The sequence below is a fragment of the Halictus rubicundus genome, chromosome 17 (genome assembly GCF_050948215.1).
Source record: "Halictus rubicundus isolate RS-2024b chromosome 17, iyHalRubi1_principal, whole genome shotgun sequence".
Taxonomy (NCBI): Eukaryota; Metazoa; Arthropoda; class Insecta; order Hymenoptera; family Halictidae; genus Halictus; species Halictus rubicundus.
Window position 1 is genome coordinate 5382880 of NC_135165.1, and position 19841 is coordinate 5402720.

General features: G+C 42.2%; 1 protein-coding gene across 2 annotated transcripts in view; it reads left to right on the forward strand.

The window, feature by feature from the left end:
• The window catches only part of Nha1 (Na[+]/H[+] hydrogen antiporter 1), a 97989-nt gene that overhangs the window by 35008 nt on the left and 43140 nt on the right, over window positions 1–19841 (forward strand). For both annotated transcript variants that reach the window (XM_076802689.1, XM_076802688.1), the window contains exon 2: window positions 892–1266. In XM_076802689.1, the coding sequence (XP_076658804.1) occupies window positions 892–1266 (375 nt within the window). The remainder of the gene's footprint in view (window positions 1–891; window positions 1267–19841) is intronic.

Genomic DNA, 19841 nt, shown 5'->3' on the forward strand with positions numbered 1-19841 from the left:
CACCCCTTAAATTAATGAAGAACGATTTTGAACCGTGGCACTTAGTTCAGATCATAAGATACGTTTTATATCGCCTATTGTTTGAGTCACGAGTAGACTGTGGATTCGTATGCGAAATAAAAATGACAAGAAAAAGGAATTATTCCCCTAATAATTTTAACAGGCTGTGTAATGTACCAGTAATATTTTTGTGTTTAATCCACTCGTGTAATAAATGCATAAATGCATAAAATCCACAGTCATCTTTGCAACAAATTTGACTAAAATGTCTCCGGAAGCGTTAAAACAAATTTTCTCCATGACAGAATCTCCCATAGATTTGAAGATCGAAGCCCCCTCTTCGCAACGAACCCCTAAAGCATGATGTACAATTTTTTTAACTGTTTTATAAAACAGAGGAACAAGTTCGGTCGTGTAAAGTATAAATGTGGTGTACTTTCATATTGCTATAAAATTGGCAGTACCCCTCTCATCAAACCTCGGTGAAACGACTAAAGAAAAGAAAAATAGTGCATCAAGTTTTAGGGTGTCGTTGTAAAGAGGAAGTTTTAATCTTCCTAACCATGAAAAAAATTTACCAGTTTTACAAACGTTACATTTTTTTTTATTAGCTTCCCGTGTGATGCGAAACCATCACTCGGATCGTGCAAGAGCAACTAAGTAGAAAATGAACGATAGATTGTAAAACTAGGGTCTACATTTATTTTTATAGGATCCTTTTCTTTTACGAAGATACGACAGTTGAAACAATTTTCCGAAAATTTGGTTCGTTGATATTATTTGGAGGCAACGCGTGTCGCCTTTGCCGCATGTGCTGAAGTGAATACTATAAAATTTTTGTCCCGTACGCTGACGTGTTCCGAGCTGATCGACGATAAACGTTTGTTGCAGGTCGTGGTTATACTTATTTTGCGCGCGATGCCACGGTCGCGACGACACTCCGTCATGGGAGCCGCCCGGTTGGAGGAGAGCCTGTCCCCAGCCATTCTGTCCGAGCTACAGAAAATTCGCCAGGATTTTATGTCTGTTCCTGTTAGGGCTGTTACTATGGGGCGTCGTCTACTCGATGATCGGCGACGACGCTGCTCCTGGCGGGCCGCTGTTCGGCCTCGCTGCACTTTGTATAGCGGCGCACTTCGGGGGATGGCTGTTCTCCTTGACCACCCTTCCTGCCCTAATCGGCATGCTGACCACCGGCCTTATACTTCAAAACGTCGGCCTGATACACATTGAGGGTAGCTACTCCGTCGTCATTGCCAATCTCCGGTGAGTTCGTGTTCTTCCGCTTCTTCCTGTCCTAGAACTACCAAATCAAAATGATCGCTTGCACAGTTCTTGATTCACTGTTGCTGACTGCAACGCTGCTTCAGTGGCAAATTACCAGATGATTGCGAGCGTTCGTGTCTGATTCGAGAATGAAACACAATCAGCTACATCTTAAAATGACATTTAACCAATTACGTAGTCTCCACCGTGTTTTTTTACAATTATCTCACCACGTTTTACAAGCTGGTGGATTTTTTCTTTCGTAAAAACTGCATGCTTTCGCTTCAGAGAAGGTCTCGAGGTCTTCGCAAATTGAGTATGAATTTTCGCAATCATCGAGCATTACTCGACCTGCTCGACAGTTTTGATGCTAAGAGACGTATTAAAATCAAAATCGCACGGAATCTGTGCAAATGAAATCAAACACATTAAATATTTTAATTATTGCAACATTTCTATCGTATGAAGGTTTCAAGTAAAAATTGACCGTGAAGAAATGAGTGAAAAGAGTTTAGTTGAGTTAGTCCTCTTCTGGTATAATGATCGTCAGAGGTCCCAGGCAAATTCCCATTCGAATTTTTATCTTTAGTGCAAAGGCGAACTAGAGGTACTATACGAAGCACCTCGGAGTATCCGATTTTTTAAAAGCATAGATTAAGAAGAAATCAGACCAGGGAGTAAATGATCAGTAATTGAGGAACTATACTTCTATTGGCAACGGGCGAGCACGTGGTCGCACGTTGTTTGTCAGAACAATTAAAACCGCGAGGATTCGTAGGAGCAGCAAGAAGAAAGTCGGGAAGAAAAAGAAGACCTAATGGAATCAATGAGAGTCCTAAACGAAAAGATGTAGTATCAACGATGAACTCTCGTGTCGACAGTTGAACGACATTGTTGACCCGCGCCACCTAAGAGGTTAATTATTATGCTGTTGCGCGTGACTACAGTTGGGCTTAACTGGACACGTGATTAAAGTCATGTGCCGTTACGCAGCCATTATTTCTTCGACTGAATTTGTAAATGGAGCATCATCGTCTGGTAATTGAAATTTATTCGGCCATCGTCTGTCAATGATATAATCTTTCGCATAAACGTCGCCAAGTTCGCGACGAAAGCAGAACCAAATTCGGAAACTGTTTTCGAGAAGCGCGTCGAAAAATAATTTCCATTAAAATGTCGTTCAACGAGAGTCACGAACGGTGAACCACGTTTCGATACGTTGATCGTTGCGCAGAGGATCATCGTGGTTTCCGATCACGTGTGAACAATGGAAAGTGCCGGCAACTCATGGCAGAAGCCACCTAGAAAGTCCTCGAAACGATTCCTCGACGATCGACTCATCGCGGTCGTAAGGTGGCCGCTTTTTATTGTCGAGGTCGTACAATAGGGATTCCGACGTAGGCATGCAGAAAAACACACGAACGGCATAGTAATCATGATTTCAGAGAACTCAAGGTGGATCCCCGGTCGCAATTGCCTGTAATTAGGCAATCGCGTTTGATCCGCTCCGAAATTCCACTCGGCGCGTTCTCACGGCTCTTCAGATTTCATAGGTAATCAGGAAAATTGGCAAATTAGTTACACAAATTATAGGAACTTCATACAGTTCAGATTTCATTTCATTCGAGATAGAGATTCCAAGATGTACTCATACTGGCAATCGCATTCAATCCATCGAGAGGTTCCACGTTTGTATAAAGTATAAAATGGAATAAAAATGATTTTAATTTTGTTTAAAAGTTGATGGACTGGTTAATCACAGTCTTCTCTTCAATTTTTTTACAAAGTGATCAGACAAATTCGCAAATGAACCTCTATCAGACCTATATCATCGCATCACCGTAGAAAAATTGGCAAATTAATACAATAAATTGCAAAAGCTTCATCTAGTTCAGGAAACAAGACTTCAATTAATAGAGAGCTTATTACAAATTCTGATCATGTACATCTCTAGTCGTCATTTTCAAGAGAAGCATATTTGTCATTGATCACCCATCACGTAATTGACCAAACTGTCGGGTCAATCCACCGAACTTGACAATTCCTTGAATACCGCGTATTAACCTTGCGTTAATAACACCACGTCATCATTAAAACTACTTTAATGCTTATAAACCGTCCACGTCCGAGTGCATTCCTCTAATATGAACTTTCTCGGAATCAGCAAGCGATGAATCAAGCACAAAGGCTCTATACAATTTTCCATGGTACCTGGCAATAACCATTTTTCGAAGAATAGTTGAATGATTTAGACGATAAACTGCACAAAGGTTATCCCCGTGTGTGTCGCAGGTTAAAACTCCCGTTGGACAATGTTGTGTCAGCGTTACAGAACTTCTGCAAACGCGGAGATGTAATCGAGCACAATCCTCAGTTACGATTCAGTCTGTTCGAGCCGATTTTATCCGATTCCAAATTTATCCGTGGCCAACAGCCTCGCTGTTGTCAGAGCATGTTCGATTCGCCAGTGATGGAACTATTCCAACTGCTGTCGACACGTTTCTTTGACAATCCAATAAGTTCTCAACACCTCAACTACCAAATGTGACTTAACCCTTTGTAAATAACATAACATCGAGTCAGACTCGTGGTGAGTATTTAGAACTGAATGTACTAATAGTGCAAGCGGTAAACAATCTCTTAAAAATACAGGATTTACATCGAAAGGCTTCTTAATAAATTTTTCAATTACCGATGCATTTCTCAATCTAGCGATAGAACTCAAGTAACACACGGTCTGATAAAAAATTTATTTCTGGGGCCGTCATTTAGAAGAAAATAATTAACTTTGAATAGAAAATCTATTAATATCCCGGTAATAATAAAAAACAATAATAAGTAATAAAAATTAACCGAATAAATTTTCTGACGTCCGACTTGCTTTTCCTCGCGAGTCCTTTCGACCTGGAAGTTGTCGGTCCGAAAAAGATGCAGATGCATCTGGCCCAGAGAGGACGCTGTTCTCTATGCAGTTGGCGAAGACAATCCGACTGCACCGCTGCGAAATATATGGCAGTCATCCATCGGCATCGGGCCGAAGATCGATAATAATATCAGGTTGCCGAACTCGATACGCGGCAAAGACACGAAATAAATTTTCGTTCCCGTTGGCCTGATGCTCGTTCAATAATTTTTTATTTATTGCCGCGGGACAAGATGTACGGGCGTGTGAGGGGGGAGGGGGGAGGGGAAGAAACGAGTCCGGAAATATTGGTACTTCGCACATTTTAATGTACAAATATGACGACGGTCTCGTTTCCCCGCCGCGATTCATGAAATATTAGCCGTCAAGAACCGGGAGAATTTATGTCTTTGACGCACAGTATTCGTGTATCACCGGCCCTCGCGTTGCTGTATCACTGGCTGAGCTTCGGCAGAAGAGGAGGCAGGCGCGGGTTGCATTACGCGCTTACGTGTGCAATGTGCATGCACGTATGCAACCGTGCCCGTATCGACGCCACCCCGGCAATGATATTCCCATCGATATTCAACTATTCGCGAATCCCGCACCGAAAGTTACGAGTGGTTCGAAGCGCAACAAGAATCTTGAACGCCGATAATGGAAAAGGGTGTGGCCCGGCGAAGGAAAATTCGAAACGGCTCGCATCGCCCGGACAAGTGGAATTAGGCAGAATGCTTTCCACTTCGACGGGATTCAACGAGACGTATCGTGCCCTCGATACTTTTTGCCTGACAGACAGAAAATCCTGATCGTTTAGACAGGGAATTCGAATAATCTGGACTCCGCGTTTCACAGTTGGTTTTCTTCCAGAAATAATGGAGGCTAGGCTTCTAGGTTTCCTAGGAGTGGAGACAAGTTTTGTGTTAATTCCTACAATTTGTAACAAATTTTCGTCCATTAATATGTGAGAGATATCATGCCCTCCGTACTTTTTGCCTGACAGACAGAAAATTCTGATCGTTTAGACAGGGAATTCGAATAATCTGGACTCCGCGTTTCACAGTTGCTTTTCTTCCAGAAATAATGGAGACTAGGCTTCTAGGTTTCCTAGGAGTGGAGACAAGTTTTGTGTTAATTCCTACAATTTGTAACAAATTTTCGTCCATTAATATGCGAGAGATATCATGCCCTCGATACTTTTTGCCTGACAGACAGAAAATCCTGATCGTTTAGACAGGGAATTCGAATAATCTGGACTCGACGTTTCACAGTTGCTTTTCTTCCAGAAATAATGGAGACTAGGCTTCTAGGTTTCCTAGGAGTGGGGATAAGTTTTGTGTTAATTCCTACAATTTGTAACAAATTTTCGTCCATTAATATGCGAGAGATATCATGCCCTCCGTACTTTTTCCCTGACAGACAGAAAATTCTGATCGTTTAGACAGGGAATTCGAATAATCTGGACTCCGCGTTTCACAGTTGCTTTTCTTCCAGAAATAATGGAGACTAGGCTTCTAGGTTTTCTAGGAGTGGAGACAAGTTTTGTGTTAATCCCTACAATTTCTAACAAATTTTCGTCCATTAATATGCGAGAGATATCATGCCCTCGATACTTTTTGCCTGAAAGACAGAAAATTCTGATCGTTTAGACAGGGAATTCGAATAATCTGGACTCCGCGTTTCACAGTTGCTTTTCTTCCAGAAATAATGGAGACTAGGCTTCTAGGTTTCCTAGGAGTGGGGATAAGTTTTGTGTTAATTCCTACAATTTCTAACAAATTTTCGTCCATTAATATGCGAGAGATATCAATGTTCAAGTGCAGTTTGTAGCACATTCTCGGAATATCTGTTAATCTTCCGCGGTTTCATTTGCCAACGTTGCAAAACGATGTTTTCCGACGATAATGCGTGTTTTCCGAACGACAGATGTCCCTCGGTGTTTAACCAGCAACTGGAATAGTGGCTGATCAACGTTTTATCGACAAGGAGCCCGACGATAGTTGATCGGAAGCGTGCAGGGACAAATAAAGAATGAAGATCGATGAGGATCGTTCAAACAAAGTAATCAATTATTCGTGTCACGCGAGATAAGGAATTCCTCGCAATTCTGCCGGTGTTTGTGCCTAGATTGACTGCCGCTACCTGTCCAGAAGTATCCGATTAGTCAAATTAGAGGCGCGCGTGATGTGCTAATTGCGTGTAATCGAATTTAACGGGAAATCGTGATTCATGAGTTTCTTGCTAAAACGAATCTCCATTGTGACTAACATTCCTGTTTGTCGTTTACTCATTTATCAGTAGACGACTGTGTGGATCTTTATGCAAAATTAAAAAAAAAAAGTCAATTGTTTAGAATAGAAGTTGAGGACAAATGGATTTTTCTTTCAATGATTTTAATGAATCGAAGATTATACAGACTTCAATTCGTCTAACGTCTTCACGGTTTTGTGTCTCACCTATTCATTTCTGCGATAAACGCATAATTTATGATTTCGCAATGCGCACGTTTCAGATTATTATATAACACAAGTGTACGCAAACGACGCGATTATCTGTGCGCTAATGTTCCATTATTTTCTAAGCGTCCTCGCACTGAATCACGTTATATGTTTTCTTAAAAAATTACTCGGAATTTGCATTAATCGAGAACGAGCTTTTGGGATAAAATTTGTCATACATTTCAACGGCTGCGCGTCATTCGGAAACCGAAGAAAATCGTAATTTGCCGTTATTAAAAAGCGGAGATAGATCGTCGGGAAAGAAGGAAAACAGAATTGTTAAGCGAAATTCATGGATATGACACATTCTTCCGAGACGTTTCCACGGGAGTATCTCTTTCGTGAAACATTCAGAGTTGCGACGGGCTATTCGGAATTCGCAACATAACTCACGTCTTTTTGGCCCGGGCCACGAGAAAACCGCGGATTTTCCGCGGCAGTTATTGTGCCCGTCACGAGGATATTTCCCTCCTTTCTGTTCCATTTCGCGTGGCACATTTTTCACTTCATTCCGCTGAATTTCCTCCACATAAAAATCTCAATTAGCAAATAAATTAAAAATGCTCCCGCGCGGGGAATGCTATCGGTGTAACAAAAATAAGCAAACATTCGCGGAAAGTGTACACTCGAAATTCTTCGAGTCGCGATCGCTCGCCAACTGATTATCGGTCATTGTTACATTTTTCACTGATAAAGAATTCGATAACGCTTAATGGCTGAAATCACGAGTTTTCGAAGTGGAAGCGGAATTTCCTTGCGAACAGATAAAGTACGATAGCTGCTTCCAAAGCTCGTTTATTAAATATTAGCTTGCGGTATGTGATATCTTCGATTTTTAGCAGTAATTGTGAATAAAATTCATTTATTGGACCCTGAGGCCTTAAATTTAACGATAATCACATAGCAATCGTTCTGTACAAAATAATTCACGATTAAATTATATCTTCAATGAAAGTGGGAATTGAAATATTTTCCGATATTTAATATTTATTATTTTAAAAGATTTAAAAACTTTTTTAAAAGATTCTAAGATAAAATTATGCTCCATTCGGTTTTAGCATTACATTTCAAGCAAACAAAAATTATTTCAGTTATAAAGACACATTTTGGAGCAAAACATCTCACAGCACAAATTGGTCGACACGAAATTGAAAATCTGTGTGGACCCAGCTAAGCGTTTTTGATTAGCGAATATTTTTGCACGAGATTTCGTAGACTATTCTGATCGGTTCCATTCATATGGGACTCGAGACACACAATTCGCTCACGAAGCATGAGGTAAGCTCGTTAAGTCGCATGAAAGCCAGGGGATGCAAGGAGATCGACCTAAAAACTTGGGACCCCCAGTGTTCGCTCTAACGTGGCCGTACATAAAAATGTTCTTCCGACAAGCAGGGACCCGGCAGTTTGGCACGGCACTTTATATTCGCAGTCCTACATCGCTTATGTCGCCTCGGACCGATGTAAAACAAAATTTGTCGCGTCCTCCGGTAGTTGCATTAATCCAACGTGGAACACCGAGTTTCCCAACGTTGAACAACCAGGGCACGACATCCTTCATGTTGAAGACTTATTTGCGAAATTAGAATACTTGAGAATCCTTTGCTACAGTTGGCGATTACGCAGAATACTTTCACGTCTGAGCTGTGTACGACGAGTATATTCGTCATGGAGAAAGAAGTCATTGACATTTGTTATCCAGACTAAAATTTTCGGGGGACATTAAAACAGGCTCATTTTTTAATAATTGTACCCGTCTTCCGGGCTCAATGTGGGCACACTTGCCCGACGCACTTTCCGACATATGTCCACTTTATTTCTAACCACTTCAAATGTGTTTCAAAACTTGTCTTTTATATAAGAATGTGAATTTGAAGGAACCGAATGTCCGAACTCACAAGAATCGACGTTGCCGGATGATTCTCGAAAAATCAGTATCTCCTTGGAAACGATTTCTTTTGTTTCAATCGATCAGTATTCTTTATCGAATACATTGTCTGCTGAGTTTTCGCGCCGAAATCGTATTAACCGCTTCGCTCCCACGGACGTGTTATGTCGCGACGGCAATACTGTTTGTACGAGGTCAAAGACGAGTTATCTCGCGACGCAATGCCGCTTTTGCTATGCCGCGGACGTGTTATCCCGCGACGCGATACCGTTCGTGAGATACCACAGACGTCATATCTCACGTGCTTCATTATTAGATTCATTAATTATATTATACGCTATCACTTGCAATACGTTTTTTCGATCGTAGCATCATCGGAGCAAAAATAGTCGCGAGATGACACGTCTGTGACCTTATACAAACAATACCGGCGTCGCGACATAAGGGTCCGATTATGCTAGGCAGGTCAGACGCCGAGGGTCTGTAAAGGCTAGATGCAAAAACAGGGTAAACAGATTCTCAGAATTTGGCAGATTTTGATTACCCTGTTTTTGTATCTAGTGTTTGTACACCTTTAGCGTCTGACCTGCGTAGTATAACCTGACCCTAACACGCACGTGGGAGCGAAGCGATTAAAATCGCAGTATTATTTTGATCGCGGTCGGAGTAACATCTTCTCGTTCGCTGTCACGATTTTATAAAGTGCGTTGTGTATAGTTTAGCGATTGCGTATTCGCGTGAGTCAATAATAGTGTGCTGTGGATCCGCAGGAGGAACAGAGGATTCTGAAAGATTTGTAAGTGTACTTTACATCAGCATTTTATAATGTAAGATTAGTATTTTCATGTGTAATGTTGGATACAAGGTTTTCTTTCATATTTTGCAACTTCAAAATGGTCCGAACGGACAGCGTGACCATTACTTTTTATACACCATGTGCAAACTATTTTTCTTATAATAATACTTTTGATACGTGTAAATAGTAAATTGATAGTTCGGATCGGAAGATCAATGTTCGCGAAATTCGCGTCACATAAATTTTTTTCGAGACACGAATAAAATATTTGAATGCACGGGGTTAAAGAATAAAATATTGACGGCGTGATCCAGACGAAATCAATTTGCTCGAGTCAAATAGAAATCCGGCTCGTTTGTAACTATTCCCAACAGCCTCGCTGTTTCCCCGGCAAGCATTTGCAAGGATTGTACGCATAAATTGGCGTCAAACAGGTGTACAGAAAAATGTATTACTGGAAGGTGCACGTTTCGTCATCCCAAGGCAATTCTGACTGACGGTGATATTTTAAATTCGCGTCCTCGTATCCGATATCCTTGCAGGACATTCGAGAAAAATTCCCCGTGGGTCTCGCGTGTCCTAACAGTTCCTTGAGGAAGGACGCGTTGCATCCGATGCAACGTGTACATCCATGCACCCTGCGGTGCATACAGAGAAATGCACTGGAACTGCCTGTTGAGAGCTCTCCCCTAACAACAACAAATATGCAACAGGATACGCGAAATTTCTGAGCCTCGTGGCGACTATTGTCGATTTTTGGCAAGGCTATTTTCCAAGCAAAATATAAAAAAAAAAGTGTTCAAATTATGTACTTCTCATGCACTTCTTGTACGGTATTCTTTGGTCATTTTTCGTATTATATTTTCCTTTTAATCGCAAAAATTCCGAGAACTGTGACTTGGCTGAGTATTTCTGTGCAAGATAAAAATTGTCTGGATCGATTGCGAGTTATTGTGAATGTAATGGGTTGAAAATAGTAGAACAATAATAGCTTTTAACCTCCTCATTCCTGCCGTGGAATTAGATGAAATAAATTCACGCGAGCGCGAAGCGAAGGGTAAAGAATTTGTCATTCGAGAAGCGTCGCTCTATGAGATCGTTCGAGTCCTTCGACAGTGTAGATCCATCAGCAGGGGACGTTTAGCAGATTCCTTAGCAGGTTGTCAAGCAGCGTTTACCAAGAAATTTATGATCGTGTCGGGGTCGCATGATCGGACGAACGAACGTTTGGAACGCGCCCAGGATGGTCGTCTTCTAGTTCGGGCGTGTTGGTGCGTTACAAATCCGTTTGACAGGGTCGTGCACACGAGCTGGCAAAGTAGGCCGGGCTTGCGAAGCATTTGGGAGCTGCTCTTAAAGCATAATACGGGCTTTAACCGGATGTTTACGTCGGATAGAGAATAGGTTCGCAGCGAGACCCGGCCAAACACGGTCGAACGCTATGCCGCCGCGCTGTGCCGCTCCGTCGCAAGCGATTTCCCGCTTAGACAGAACTTAACCGATGTACAGCCGCGTAAACATCGGCTAACAGATCCAACTAGGCTGATCCAACTGCTTATTGACTCGAGACCGGATACAGAAACGATCTTCCCTGTCGCTATCGATATTCTTCGAAACCCCTTTCCTCGAATCGATCCGGATAGTTTTCATCCAATTTCGCTCGACGCCCGTTACTCCGAAACAATCGCCTCGGCGCAAAGGGCTTTCAATATTTTACGATCTCTCGTCCGATCTCTCGTCCGATTTCGCGGGAACCACTCGAGATTAAAACCAACCTTTATCGATTCGTCGCTACTTTGATGTTCGCGCCCGACAAATTGCGAACCTGATACGCCGCTGTTATTATTGATTCGAACGTTTAACACTTAATCGTTCGCGAGAGGCTTCTGTGCACCGTACCGAGTCTGATGGATGCTTCGAAATTGATTTCACGGTGGTCAGATCATTTATATTCTTGTTGTTAGATGGATTATTGGACACGACTTTATTTAGTCGAAATCACTTACGGATTTACGGTACGAGTTGTTGTTTAACGTACAAGTTCGATACGTTTGATAGTTTTGGAATCACACCCAACGTTTAATATTAACTCTTTGCACTCGAAGCTATTTTAACTAAAAAACGAAGCATTTCTTCCGACCTAGAATATTTCCCTTCTATATATTTTTTGTCATGTTATACATACAAAAGTGGCACAATTTACTCATACAATAATGCAATGTTTAGTGATTTATTAAATACAAACAAATTTAATCATGTAAAAAATATTTTTAATAATGATACAGCAATTTTTAGTAGTGCCTTACGGGCACCATTCGAGTGCTAAGGGTTAAACTATCTTTAGCAGTAAATTATATTATCCGTTTAGAAATTTTCTACTATTTTATAGGAATTTATACCACGTTGTGTGCTAAGGAATCTTCTCTTATAATTTTAAAATCGACGGAAGGAAGCAGAAGTTAATATAAATGCAATACAATACACGTGTTAGTATAAATGTATATAAGAAAGAACGTATGAATGATTGAATTAATTTGGTAATAAAGATTAATGAAGTTTACTACTCGAACAGTGTGTTGAGCAAACTTTAAAAAGAATGCTAAGAAAAAAGAAAAGTCTATACTCTAAGCAGTATTTTTAATTTCATGTCATTATTACCAGTCTTCAATTATTCTCTGGAAATCATAATGGATCTCCAGCCTAATTCAGCGACTAAAGTCGTGATCTAAGCCGGACGGAGCTACACGATCTTAGTCAGTTCGCCTATCCCCTCCACTGGAATCCCTCCCTTGGGATTAGATCGAGGCTTTACCGTATTTCAAGAGACTCGCGGATTCGACGAATCGTTTAAGCCCGAATTAGGCGAAACCGGTAGCATTTGCCACGCGAGGAAATCGAGCGACCATTTTCCTACCATTTCCGGGAGCTAGCCGGGTTGTAATGAAGCCATTCGACACGAGCTGTCGAAATCGTTTGACGGGAATTATTAATGTAAATGAGCGACATACATTTCTAAGATTTAACGTGAAAGCAAACAATCGCTATTGAACAATAATTCCCCGCCGCCGTGCAACAATGCACAATTGTCGTAAAATGATTTACAGTAGGCTCCATTGTTATCGGTTATAATACGCTGTGTGCTGAAATGCTTGTATCAGGTATAGCATACTGCGATTGATGCATCGGTGTTTGTCGTTTGCCAATTTTCGCGAGAAACGTTTCTTTGCCGCGTATAAACGACTGGAAAAAGTTAGCGTTCTGTAATTTTTCACTTTGACTCGAGATGAACGGCAATCCGGCTATATTTGTCACAAATCTCCATATTTTATTTCACACGTTGCAAATTTGTATAGTTTGAACACGTTCAAGATGGAACAAGATTTTAATTCACTTTAGTTTTAATATTGCGAACGAAATTCTACGTTGTCCCCAATTTTAGAATTCTCAATCTGATATTCCGTATCACCTATGCTTTCTGAATGTTAGTTCAATATTTTAAATCAATCGTAATATTAACACTAGAACTACCGAACCAGTCAAAATGACTGGTGGATGATTTTTTCCTTCACGATTAGTGAAACTATGAAAACGTTTTCACGCGAAATTTTTGAATATATCTCTAATTTGGAGTACATGTTACCATAAAAATCGTATGAAACCTGAGCAAATTCAATCTTGCTGTTATTGTAAAGGGATAAGTCTAAGTCACGGTAGTTCTAGAGTTAATGTAAATACAAGACCTCTAAATTGAAAGCAAGTCGAACGATTGAATACACGTCGGAATACTACACGAGTCATTTGGTGGATCTGTAGGAACGCCGTTCGAGAAGCAGAAAGATATTCCATATTTAGCAGGGTGTCTAATGTTCTCGAACGTCGATGAGGCTTAACAGTGAGAATGGAAGAACGAAGGAAGAATACGAAAATGCGGGGAGATTCAATAAACGGCCGGGAGAGAGGATCGTCACGTTGGACGAGAATAATAAGCGAGGACAAGAGAAAGCGGCGGTGAAAGGGGTCGCCGAGACGGGGAACGATTCCTATCGAAGCAATTAGAGAAATGGAGTCGAATGAAGGGCCCTCGATATCATTATCATTCCCGTTTCCACGTGATTTCATTAAAAGGCTATCGGGTAGATATCGGCTCGGTTCAAGGCCCTCGAACCAATAAACCGAGTGGATCGTGCGCCGACGAGCAAGAACCGCGGAGTCCGGCCGGTGATTTTCGGTTTATCATCGATAAACACGCTTCCGCGCGGTGGATACGCTCGAGTATCGAGGATAGAGGATACCCAGCTAGGCGTCGGCGTCGCTTTTTCGCACGGAGAAACGATCCTCCTTCGAATACGTGCGGTTGATCGTGCGGAGACTCGATATCGCGTTCTCCGATTCGAATGAATCGCGTTCGACCGAACCATTAAGCCCAGGCGAACGCTCCCGTGGCGCGAATTTACCGAAATCGTACACTATCAGAACTGTATCATTGCTCATTAGTCGACCCACCAAGAAACACCATTCAATTCACGAGGAAATCGCACAGATTTCTCGTCTAACACCCTTCAACCCCTCATCGGATTATTCTCCTCACTGCTACGTATTGTACAATCATATTAGAACTTCTTTGCCCCTTGTAATTTCTCGGTAGCCCTACACGATCTATGTCACAGCAAGACTTTACTGTATTTCGATTTTAAGGAGCGCAGGCCATTTATGTTTAGTATACTCTGTCGTCACGAGTTAAGGGATTGATTATTTCTTAAAATCTACTTCAGCTGTCACCTGGAAATTTTTGGAGCATTTAGTATCATATTAGTGCCGAGTTTATAAATTGTGAGTCCAGCAGTAAAGCGATAATTTGGAAGCTAATTGTCCTAAAATTTGAAATAAATCTTAACAGTCTTAAAAATTAGTCTTCGACACTACTTTTTCCTGCAATGTAAGTCGATTTGTATTTATGAGAAATTGTTTAGTGATACATTAACTAGAATAATTTCTAAACGACTGGAAATAAAAATTTCAAATAAATAGTACAAGTACTAGTGGATCCGTACTGTAACGTCCCCGTACGAATAAAAGTGTAACGCTCACTATAGTCTTCGAAACAGGAAAACAATTGAGCGGGATGGCAGAAACCGTGTTCAGGAGAACATTTCGCGTTCGTGTTTATGCAAGTTTTTCGAATAACCCTTCAGTCTCGATTCCGCGGAATCGAAGCATTTATCCGTGGATTCCGAAGGCGGGAATTTGCATTTTTAGCGAGATTTGCACGTAGCGCAAATTCCCCGGAGAATTTGCATGCGGGCTAGCGTGTAACGGTTCGCCGGAGACGATGCGCTCTGCGTCTTTCTTCGAGTGGCCATCGCTCGCGGAATTCTTTTGATCCTGTCGCAAACATCCTCTTCCCTGTTTTCCCTCTTTCTCTGCTCCTTTTTACGTTTACTCCGACGAATAATTAGGTTTAATTGCTCCCAAGGTTTTTCACTTGCTGCTACCGCTGCTGCCGACGCCGCCGGGGACAGAAAAACATAATATTCGAGGGGCCCGTTCATAAACCACCGACGGCACTGGTTAATTCTCGCGTTTCCTTTGTGCTGTAATATTGTTTGCGCCAGTCGGAAGAGGCTTATTAGCTTCGCTTTGAGTCCGTTCCGCCACTCCTCGAGAAGTAATACTCGAGCGGTTATGCGCAATCCTCTCTTTCCCTCATCGACCTTTGCGATCCTTTCGTCTCGATGGATGTTTATCGTGCGTCGCAAACACGCTCGATTCCAACTAATTTTCACGTCGGTTTTTGCGAACCCCCTCCGGTCGCGACAAGTACTTATCGCCGGGCTAATTAAATTTGACTGCACCTGGATCTCACGCGGATATCTCCGCGGTCCTTCCGTCTCGGCTTGTTCGTCCAGGCACACCTCGTTGCATCGAACTATTCCATTGATCTTCGCGATCCTTTGGTCTCGACAAACACTCGTCCGCGCAAACAAGTCAAATTATCAAATCCTTTGATCCCCACCAACACTTCTCGTCGGTGTAATACAACTACTCATTCTTCGCAAACTCGTGACATCTCTCGTCGGTTCTGAAAGATGGAAAATATTGTTCTCAAATGACCATATGTCAAGACTTTACTTAGTATTGCTTAGCGAGCCTAATGTCACCAATAACTGCACACCTAATATTTTGATCATTGATATCTTATACGACACAGATGCCGGCAAAACTATAGAATTAACCCTTTGCACTCGGCGCTATTTGCATTCTAAAACTAAATTTTTCTTCCGTCTTAGAATATTTTCATTTTATTCATACGAAACTGATCCGATTTCCACATGTAATATTTAAATGTTTAGTAATCTATTCAATACAATTTTTGTAATGTAACAAATATTTTGTAATATTTTTTGTAATTTTTTTGAAATAATGCCACCACAATTTCTAGTGGTGCTTCAGAGTCACCATTCGAGTGCTAAGGGTTAAAGCAACGGCGAGCTTTTTAATATCACAGACATTTTCCAAGCAAGTTCACGTATCGGAAACATTTAATTTCGAAGCGTTTACTTTTACCGGAAGCCGATGATTTTCTTCGAGGAACAATTCTTTCTACGATCTATACGCAGAGATACTCGGGCCGATTGTAAAAAGAATTTTTCTTGATAGAACAAAGGAGGTTCAGCTCGGAATGAACCAGTTTCTATGCGAGTCTGCGATACGTGATGGAACTGCAGATGGTTCGCGGCGACGTTAAGTGAAAAATAGAAGTGGCGGCGAGGGCAGTGGATAGTTCTATTTCGGAACCCGTTCGATCATTCAAGAGATCGATCCGCTATGCATCTAAGTTCTCCTTAAGTGTCACCGCGCCGACAAGCTCGCCAGGGTCGTGCATTTTTCTGTCCGGGTGCATTTAAATGCAAAACCGTCGCGCATCCGCGCGGCGCGGTCCGAACGGCACGAAGAATGACTTTTACGGACGAGTTTCGAGAAATATCGCCGGCGTGTCTAGCCGGTGAAAAACGAGCCTGAGTCATGCGCGGTTTCGAGATCGCGGCGAATACGAATATCTTTGATTCGACGGAAGCTTTGATGCTCGTCGCTTATGCCGTGCATCCTGGCGCTAGATAAATGACGGAATGCTTCTCGAATGCGAATGCGATTTAATGCAACAAGGGGATCGCAGCAGGATGCATCGAAACAATCTTCACATGGAACCATTCGACTCGTGTCGGACCACGAGAAAAAATTGAGGGATTTCCTCGCCGCTATCAAAATCAGCGAATAGAATTTTCACAGTAATTTTTGACGCAGTCGTAATTTTTGCGAGCAAAGAGATTAGAGACGAAAGCAGGTTCGAAGAATGCGAATTACGAAATTCTAGACAGTGTCTGTGCGAGATACTCCACGGCGAGGATTCCTTTGATCCGACGGAGAAGCGATCGATGCATAGGAGAAGCTCGTTAAACGAACTCCTTTCTACCTGAGGCCGGAGCGATCGTAAATCGGTCGCTGTCGTCGTCGCGCGTTCGAGGATTATCTTTGCGTCGATGGGAACGGGAACCATAACTCTAAACCGTAGCGGCGGTAACAGTCAATTTACAATCGTCTTGGAGCCTCGATTTTCCCCTCGATGCGGATTTTTGGTAGCATATTTTCCACGGGACGTTTGATTCGGGAAATGTCACGACACCCGTGCCGTTCGACTTTATTATCGGCTTTGTCGGGAATAGACAAGGTATCTCCTTGGCCGATTAACTTTTACGTTCATCGCAACGCGTGTTATATAATTTATTCAGTCTGGAAGCTTTGTCTTTGCTCGGAGAACGTTTACACAATCTCTTTGATGGAAACATGGCGGAAACGAGCTTTGCTGTTTTAGCGCTTAAAGGAGCTTAATGATTTTCTTTGAAGCGACAATTTCGCGGAAGAAGTTGCCAGAATTGAGACAATTCGTCATCGTCCCTACATCTAAATAATGCTTTCCCAAACAATTTCGAAAGAAATTACTAAACTGTGTTCGAGACAGCTCGTTCGATTACGGGCGAAATTGCTGTCGTCGAAGAATTGATTAAACCTGCAATTGTCGCTGTTAATTCCTGGCAGAGACACAAATTGGATTACAAATGGATTATGGATGTTTTCCATCAAGAGTATAATGTTGCGCTGTCCCCGAAAAGATTTACGTGTGCAGAAATCGAAGAATCGCTTCGGAACATCAACGAGACGGCATCCTGTCGCAAAAAAAAAAAACAAAACGCAACGATTCGCCGAGATCGGCTCGTTATTGTTAGCAGACAAGAGACGAATTGTGTCAGCGGTCGTTATACAAGCAATAATGCGCTTTCGACGTTACATAATAAATTATGCCTGACTTCGCAATGACGTGCGTGCACAGGTTTACAGTGGGTGGTAATAGTTCGCGTACGCTGCTCGAAATATCGACGTTACCGTATCCCCAGTGCAAATAGGGAAACTATCGCTGTCGTAACCTGCAAGAATACTCGCGAGCCCAATAACGAATCGCACACACAGAAACAGTAGCATATTCGGCTTAATCCGTTTCTTCTTGATCGAATTCGTTTGATCAATCGAATTTATTCTAACTGATAAGATAAACCAACCTGTCTGAAATTTTAAGGCTGTTTCGCTAGGCTATTGAAGTAACCGAAAATAGTTGTCTCAGTGAGAAAGATCCGCGCATAATGGAGGTTATAATGGCTCCTGTGCAACAGTCAAGATAGGTGTTTCATGCGATGCACCTGCTGTATGGTATTCATTCTGTGCAGCATCTGCTGTATTCATCCTATTCTCGAAAGCGGATTATAATCCTTTACGAGTACGTTCTCAGCGTGACCCAGTTCTTAACTCGGAAAATAAAACATTATAGAAACAGTGTCATTTCGAAAGAAAACAATTTATATTCCTGCGAAAAGTGTTCTTGATACCTGCTTCGATCGCTTAGCAGGAACAAAGGTAACGGACGCCATACTTTTCCGAATTCTGTTAAACGCTTTTCGACTGTGCTCGAAGTGCTATGGGATCGATTGACGCGATAAAAAATCGATTGAGGGCCGTCCGTTTGAGAGGCACGACAACGGTGAAAATGTCGCGACGGATAGAAGAGGCTCGGAAGAACGGGAAAACGTGAAAATCGGGTTCGAGCACGGAACCGTACAACTGTCGGATTAATTCTTATTGTGATTCACGGCCACCCTGTACATGCACGTTTGCGATTAAGTACCGCGGCCGGAGGATAAGTCTAGAGCCCCGAGGATAAGCGCGGCGCGGCAAACGTGCGGAGAAGTTGCCCGACACAAATGCGCCTCTTGCGCGGAATCGAGATTATCGAGGGACGCGGAGGCATGCCAGGAATCCCCCAGTATTTCTGGGTTAGAGGCGTTAAGTCCGATTCGTACAGATGCACGTATAAGGAACGCGCATCTCGTTCCCCCAATCGATAACGCCGCCCAGTTGTCCCCGTCGACTTCATCCCCAACGAATTTACAGTCCTGCCGAGCCACCCCCCTCCCCCTACCCTCTACGTTATCGCGGCAAATTACCGTTTAGATCCAATCTCCTCGCGTTGCACACTGGAATGCAACAAACTCTACCTCGAAGTCTCCTCTCTCGGTTCGACGAAAATCCGAAAAGTTATATACTTTGTTTACGAGGCTCTCCGTCGGTCAATAAACGAACCGCGTGTCTAACTTCTGGTTACAGAGAGAGATTCATGTGTGCTAGCTATGTTAGCGTTGATGTACCAAGTTCCAACTTGATTAGCAAGTCGTACGCCATAACAATCGTGGAACAGTAATAATCATAAAGTTCAAGAAGTTGGACGCTTCATCCGCCACGAATCAACAGTCCCATCGGGCTACCCTTCCGATTATGGCTGCAAATCATTTCCCGGAGCCGAATCTGTTGCCATTGAGCGATAGAAGGCAGCAAACTATATCTTGAAGTTTTTCCCCCGTTTGGGAAAAAATAGGGGAAGTTCAACCCCTTTGTCTACTGATTAGTTAATAAGTGAATTACATCCCTCTCCAACTTTTGTTTCGAAAAAGATACCGAGTATGTGGTTGTGAAAAAGAGATATTAATGTTATTATTATTAGTGAATTTGAGTTCTGCTAAGTCACCGTCTACTTTATCAAGAAAAATTACCATTTAGACCCAATCTGCACGCATTGCGCTACAAAATGCAACAAATTTTACCTCCAAGTCAGTAAGAGATATTAGTGTTATTATTGTTAGTGAATTTCAGTTTTGCTAAGCCACCGTCCACTTTATCAAGAAAAATTACCATTTAGACCCAATCTGCACGCATTGCGCTACAAAATGTAACAAATTTTACCTGAAAGTCTCCTCTCGTTTAGACAAAAGTCCAAAAAGTTGAACGCCTTTGTTTATGTGTCAGCCAATAAGTGAACCACACCGCCCTCTAACTTTTGATTTGATAGAGATAGATCCCAGCTGCGCACGTGGCTATATTAAAGCAGCA